The 7668-nt window shown below is 34.5% G+C and overlaps 1 protein-coding gene across 1 annotated transcript; it reads left to right on the top strand.

Annotated features, from left to right (window-relative positions):
* The first annotated feature begins 2763 nt into the window (after positions 1-2763).
* LOC142976284 (uncharacterized) lies at positions 2764-4286 on the top strand. The gene is made up of 3 exons (XM_076119572.1): positions 2764-3446; positions 3626-3955; positions 4106-4286. Exons 1-3 carry the CDS (start codon positions 2764-2766, stop codon positions 4284-4286), a joined length of 1194 nt encoding a protein of 397 aa, XP_075975687.1.
* The last annotated feature ends 3382 nt before the right edge of the window (positions 4287-7668 follow it).

The raw sequence follows: 7668 nt of genomic DNA, 5'->3' as shown, positions 1-7668 counted from the left end.
TTTGCTTTCAATTTAGTAAAACATAGAAACCAGTCTTAGCACATCCAATATTTCATAGATGTACGTCCGGAGCGCATCAATAACGCATAGAGGTGTTATCAAGTTTCCTTTAACGCCGGTTAGTCCTTACACATCGTGCTTGACCGTACAATGTGGTAACGAACATTTGCATCCTCATAGCTATGTAAAAGATACGCACGATAAAGATGCACCTTACGGTAACGATCTAACTTCTTTTGTGCCATAATTGATGTTCTTGATATACTATTTAAAATGAGGGCAATGTATACTTACCCTCTTATTCATGCAAATATATGAAGTTATGAGAGGCTTGTAAAGAGTTTTGTATCTTTCACTCACAAAATGAAAAAGAGAAAACATAATATTACAGGTTTTTTTTTAACTAAAATAGATTTATAGTGTGTTTATAAAAGAGGGTCAATGTTCAACATAAATATGTTTTTCCTAAAAATATTTTGCATTGTATATCCTTCAAATTTCGCTCAAATGTTTTTTGTTTTTGTAAGAGTCTCTTGCCAATTAACCAGCGCATTTCCAAGAGCCGGTCTTATTAAAGTAAAATTATACATATATTTTGTTCGGCTAGAAATTGCACCATACAACTCCCATGATCTTAAGGTACCGTTCGGAACATCAGGCCATATCATCTGTTGTCTATTGTTTTTTAATGAGAGTATCTTTTTAGAATGAAAGCAGCATCTGAACATATGGTGCACTTTTAAGAATAAATGGTTAGCACTTAAATAATACCAAGTTTGGTCATAACGTATGAAAAATTATAATAATACTTCAGAAACGTCCGAAGGTGAGACCAATTTGGTTATTTTTTGTATATTCAGAATTATAATGAACCAAGTGTAGCGACATGTAAAATTGTATGGTTGGCGCTGTAGGCCCAAAATTTAGCAATTTACTTAATAGTCCGCTTTGCTGTTTATTGTTTTATGGTCTCGAACTTACAAGGAGTAATTTCGCCCGTGCAATTTTTTGAACACTCGTTCTAAAGAAGTTGTATGTGTTTGGAAATAACTTTAACACCAGAAAACTGCATCAGGCCTGTTGAGATAAATAAATCATGCTTTAATAGTGTTAAAGTTACTTTAAAAAAAAATGAGTAACTGATTCTGTTTAAAATATGCACTGATTCGTCTTGTAATTTTAAAGTCAAAAACTTTTTGGCAACTTAGGATCAAAACAAATCTCTTTTCTAATCTCGTTTTATTCAAAGAGTACTCAACTGCTTTGAGTTGCTTTGAGTTGAGAGAGTCAAATGAGAAAAAAGATAATGACGTTACGCTGTTACAATAACCTAGAAAATGTTAAATGTAAATATGCAAAATATTTTTGGTCTTCTTATATTAGTTTCATTTGCACAGAGGATCATGAGCGACTGGGATTTTATCACAGAACAAAGGGAAATTGAAACACCGGAGCCCGACAACAGTTTTGAAGGAACTCAGGGTAAGACCGTAATTACAACAGCCGTAACTGTGGACAATGAGAAATTTGATGATTATGAACTCAAAAAACTTTTTGTAAAAAAATTCAAATTATATCAACGTTCAGAGGGAGATGGATATAAAAATGAGCCTCAGCAAATAGGTCCACGAAGAAAAGCTAGGGGATTGTCGAATGGCACAGAATCTTATTTCGGAATGGAATGTCTCTCGTGCTATGCTAATGGGACGTCGTCATCCGACGATAGATGCTACAAAGGTATTAGGTAAGTTGATTACATTGAGACTTTTTTTTTGTGTAAATCCTTAAAAATACGGACTGCACTAAATATATAATAAATTCACATTAATTTATACATGATAAAGAAATGTGTTAAAATAAAATTAAGCCTATTTCTATGCGCATTTGATACATATCACATAAAAATGTAATTCCTGGTAAAATTATAAATTACTTACCTTGTTTCAAGGCTACCGATCAAAATATGTGCCGATGCTGAGTACTGCTTCACTGAAGTTCATCCTCTGTACCTAAGAAGAGGTTGTATCCTTCCTGGAAGAATTAACAGAACGTTTGTGTGCAAATGTCCTCTATGTAATGACAAATCTGCAAACGATTATTACCATTACGAATATGAAAAAATAAGCGACTGGGCATATGATAATGTCAGACTAGATAGAAAACTAACGGGATTAGACCTGATTTGCAAAGTATGTGATACTAAAGGCACGGATAAAAATTTAGATCAACAATGTAGATCTGGAACACAGTAAGTTATTCATTATACAGGTATGTAATATAGAATTTGATAAGCTCTATATTAATCTTTATCCTGCTATCATTTCAGTACCGATTACATGGTATGTGCGCACAATCAACTTTGTTACACGAATATAGATGACGAAACTGATTTTGTATCGAGAGGATGTATTACTACACCTGCTTATAATTCTATTTATTACTTCTGTAACAGCAGTACATGTAATAGTGGCAGATTTTTGTACCCAAGGTTGAGGGTTCGGCAAGAAGTTATGAAGTTCAAAACACCAATTCGAGAGCACAGGCTAGTGAAGAAATCCATGCCTGGGCCCAGAAGTCGAAGTCCAAACAGTCATACGATCGATATATCATTGATTTTCTTATATATTATAGCAGAATTTTATGATACTATTTTATCGAGCTTGCTTTCATAAAGTTTGTATATGCAAGAACATAGAAGACAACGCAGAAATTGACATTTAAAGTTTGACATTTCGTCGAGAAGAAAATAATTTTAGTGACACCATGAACGAATTAATAATTTTACATATAATTCTGTACATATTTTTAATAGAAGTGCACGGTGAAGCTAAGACAAAACAACAAAGTAAGAACCCTCTACCTCTCTTTAGACAACAGGTGGAAGAAGTTGAAGAACCGATGTTCGAATTCGAGGGTGATAATGATGATCAACGTAGTCATTTAATGTCTATTCTGGTAAACAATGTGAAGGAAATTTTTACTGACCTAATGGAAAAAACCGATACAACTAGAGTTGAAGAGCCTACACGTACTGGGAAGGCGGTAACGCATGTAGTAGATATGACTCGACCAACCATTGCAGATGTAGAAACTTCCCATTATACAAACCAAAGTACTACAAACGAAGTAGCTAATGGCACTGAAATATACTTTGCTAGCCCTCCTCCACTAACAAGTACCGATGCCACGCTTTATGAAAATTCAACGATTTCTAGTGTACTAGATAAAAAGCAGGCGATGACTGAATCCACCGGGATAATGTCAAAGCCCGAATTAAAGAATGACATAAAGTATGTTGGAACAGATGAAAAGGAGCAAGGAGTGCCAGACCGGAGGTTCGGTGGCAACTCTACCGAGCTTGAGGCCGGAGATCGGGATCCTAGGAGATCATGCATTATGTGTAACAATGTCGTTGCAGAAGATTGTAATGATCCTAGAAATAGGCTGTAAGTATCAGGATATTATGTCAATTTAACAATGTACAGTTATTACGTATTTCTCTTGTAAGCTTCAGACATTTTATTAAATTTAACAATACTTAGCTGTCTTAAAATAATAACATTACAAATAAGATTGTAAGTTATATTTGGAATATTACTGTCTCTTGTCGTTGTACAATTTTCAGAATACAATCAGTAGTGTGCGCACGTGACGATGATATGTGTTACTCGATGCACACGCCATTTGGGATAATCGACCGTGGATGCTTCAACGCGAACCATAATCTCACCACCTACGTATGTTCCTGCAATCTTTGTAACTTCATGTCGATTTCTGAGATGCCTTATACGTTCGCCAACAAACATGATTGGGTCGATAATGTTATTGAGCTCTCACGTACAAGAGGGTTTAGAAAATCTGTGTTCAGAGATATGTCTTGCTTGAGATGCGAAGTTAACACGACACAACAAAAAGGAGATGTGCTCGATGGTGCAAACTGTTTGGAAGGAAACATGTATGTATTATTCAAAAGTCTATTCATTCGTCACTGACCTAGCGTTCAGTGTTTAATCTCTATGTGAAACCTGTTATTTTATTGAATACTGCCGCATGTTATAGTTTCAATATTTTTTAATACTTATTTTTGTTTGTATTTTTATTTCAGTGGTAGTCTACCGGTGGAAGAATGTGACCAAAACGAAGTTTGTGCAGTAAAAGCGCTCCGTGCCGACGGTTACATCTGGCGAGGATGTTTGAAAGCCCCTCTATACAACTACTGGTGGTCAATGTGCAACTACGATCTGTGCAACTATGATACTATTATTTCTCTCTATGATTATGTTTGAGAAGACATTTATGCACTTATTTGAATAGTAATTTAATTTCTATTAATTTTACTTAGTTTAGATATTTAATATATTTTAATTCAATTCATTTATTGATCCACTTTTATTTTGGCCATAACACATTAATCCTTAAATAAATGCAATATTTTTAAAATCTAATTATAATCAGCTTCAATTTTCGCACCTTCGACCAAGACCTTTGGACATTTTTGATACTTACAATTAACAAGGTGAACATGTATCATCAGATGCAAAAATATAACAGTTCTAGAAATAGAAACATCGCATTACATAACTCAAGCCAGACATTCTTACTGATGAAACCTTCATATTTATTTCATTCAACATAAAAAGCAGACGTCGACTTGGGAATACTTTGAAGAAAGCAGTCGAGATCAGATGAACAAGCCCTAGAGTCCGTAGGTACTCATAATCTAATTGAATTTCACGGTTGTGGATGCACCCCCTTTGAAGGATTTCATCTAATGGAAACATTTGTGGGCATGCCTGTACTAAAACTCTGAGCCGCTGATCCGGATATATGTGTGGCAGTTCGATTTTACAATCGACCGCATCGCGAATATTATTTTATAGTTGATTTTAAAAGCCGTGCTCGATGACCAAACAATAAGTTACATGTTTGTGATTTTTATTGTAATAACTTTACGGTTTTAAATCATACAAGTAAATTTAGAACAGAATATAATAGTAATCCCAAAATTTGCTTTGGAGATAAAACCACAATGAATAAGAGCCTGCATTTACAAAAATATTATTTCTGAACAAAATTTGTTTAAAAATCACAGCCGAGAAAAACGTTACAACTACTGTAACTTCTATTTCCATAATTTTACATACATTTTAAATAAAATGCGGGTGAATCTTGCAAGCTCTTTTAAAATAACGTATCATCTCGTCTGTATAAAAAGTCAAGTGGCTGGCAGTTTTCTTTCTTAGTGTTGGAGCCCACAAGGAATACTCGGCAACGCTGAAGTCTGTACGGCGTTGTTTTTAAATATTTTATTATAAAAAGAAAGCTGCATTGGATATTTTTTGCATGCAAGTAAGTCGAGCAAAAAATCTAAACTGTTTTCTTAGAGGAAGTTTTATAAGAAGCGATGACGTTGTTGTGAAAACATTTAGTGTTTGTAGACGGTCGGTTTAGTAATAATTAATATTGCTTTAGTTACTTAGACGTTTTTACTGTTTAAATATTAAACAGACCCACGGAAACAATATTCAAATTGATCTTCAGACAACCGTCGTGTAATTATTTAGAAGCTCTATTGAAATTATTTTCGCTCATTAAGATAGATCAACTAGGTGAATTAACTTGAATGTCTAGATTGGCCTTTGGTTCCACGGGAGCAATTATAGTTACAAAAAACATCTTTGCAAAAATCTACAGCCAATTTGAGTAATTTAGTTGTTCTATTCTATATCATGGAACTTCAAATAAGATGTAGGTACTACGATAACAAGCCTTCTAACATTTCAGGTTACATTCAACATCGTTCCTTTTGTAACGTTAGTTATATCAAAATGTACCTCCTATTACCTGGCTCGTTGCCTTCATCCAAAACTTTGGCAGTGTTCCAAAATAAATAGCTAGTTGATTCCGCCTTGACCTTAAAGAGAACTCAAGTGTTTTTGGATAGCCAATTCTGAAATCGATTTGTAGTTATTTTGCGGATTCCGATATCAGTAAATAGGAATTGGGATAGAAATTACTTGTAATTTGCTTGGTTTACTTTGATATTGAGGTAAACTAGGGCTTTTATAAGGCAGTCAAACGTTTTAGAAAATTAACTAAATTGCAAATATAGAGAGCAATAGAAATTAGGTAAGAAATTTTTATCTTTCTTCTACAAATATTTTCTTTTTAATTTGAGGTGATTTTTATTTTTTTGTTTTTATCTTGGATTATTGCAATACTGTTCGTAGCAGTAGCAACTTCATTAGGTAAGAAGTCTGTACAAACAATAACGACAATGACGTCTGAAGCGTAGTATTTCATCATCACGCTTCTACCACGGCATGCAGTAGACGTGGGATCGATTCCCATACGGAACAATTAGCTGTGCGACGATTCCGATTTTGTCAATGTTATGTTTGTAAAAGTCTAGTGCATATGATTCATTCAGTGCGGTCATATTTTTATTTAATTGATTTATTTAATATATAGCTTTAAAAATAATATTTGCGTTGATTTATAATAATCCGATAAGTTACCGTGAGCGGGTATTACCGTGATACGAAGTCGGAACGTCGTAATGACCACATATATCTTTTTAATGAACTAGTGGCCTGCTTTCGTTATGCGAGTACGGACTTTTCTGACAGTTTGCCCAAATATATAGTTAGTTTTACAAATACCAACGAAGTAGTTTTAATATGCGGTGAGTTGGTATCCTCGATGAAATGGATGTAATTTTATTTGTGCAGAAAGTTTGGCATAGCTTTTACATGATTTAATTTTGAAAATAGTGGTATGGAGCAAAATGCGGAACACTTTTCGGGTTTGTGGTTATTATTTTCACTTATTAGCAAAATGCGTGTGTAAATTAGCTACAAAGATTTATAATAAAAATTAGATGCTTAAAGAAACATGTTTGGAATTTGTGATGCATAACACAAGTTCAATACATTCTACAAGCTAAACCAAATAAACAAGGCCAAATGCCACCGTAACCATTTAAATTCTTCTAAAATGAGTTGTCATTACATTCATCTGTGCATGCATCAAAGAAAAATATTTGATCTCGTCAAAACAAATTACAGCTTGTAAACAAAACTTGGCTTGGTTCAACACCAGTCGTAACTGAACAAAAAACACGATAATCACATCTCGATGTAAGGCGATCATTGCTCGCCCTTGTCTGTTTATAATAACAGTGTTTCGACTTCCTACGGATAAAATGGTAATGAGTGGGGTAGAACGCACGCTAGTTTGAGCTGCCCTGCGGCGTACCCTGTTTCTTTCAACACGTACCGTACTGTGTGTTTAATGCCTAACTTCACTCGCACTCTATCAAAGGCGTCTGAGTGCGCCTGAAAGGATTTAAGATTCGCAATCGCGTTGCCGTAAACGAGATACCATTTAGCCAAGGGCAAACACACGGACGGTAATATTGTTTCGTGGATAAACGGCATCTATAAAGCTTGTGAATAGAAAGAGAAAATTATAGCATCGAAGTTTAAAGCCTTTTGAGTCTCAAAACTGTTTTACACAATCGCATTCCTTTTGTGCGATAAAGGAAGTGGTTGTCCAATTCTCGTGCGAAATTCTTTGAGGAGTGTTTGTATCGGCGTTGAAGATTTGCGACGGATGGGAAATAGAATACATTTGTAAATTACATTATTTGCTGTATCTGGTAGGTAA

Source organism: Anticarsia gemmatalis, chromosome 10, assembly GCF_050436995.1.
Source record: "Anticarsia gemmatalis isolate Benzon Research Colony breed Stoneville strain chromosome 10, ilAntGemm2 primary, whole genome shotgun sequence".
Classification (NCBI taxonomy): domain Eukaryota; kingdom Metazoa; phylum Arthropoda; class Insecta; order Lepidoptera; family Erebidae; genus Anticarsia; species Anticarsia gemmatalis.
Note: the sequence above shows the minus strand (reverse complement) of the source record. Positions and strands in the feature narration are given on the sequence as shown.

Coding starts and splice junctions, on each gene's coding strand:
- LOC142976284 (XM_076119572.1), top strand. CDS start 2,764: ATGAACGAATTAATAATTTTACATATAATTCTGTACATATTTTTAATA. Junction 3,447..3,625: donor AATGATCCTAGAAATAGGCT/GTAAGTATCAGG, acceptor TACAATTTTCAG/AATACAATCAGTAGTGTGCG. Junction 3,956..4,105: donor AACTGTTTGGAAGGAAACAT/GTATGTATTATT, acceptor TTTTTATTTCAG/TGGTAGTCTACCGGTGGAAG.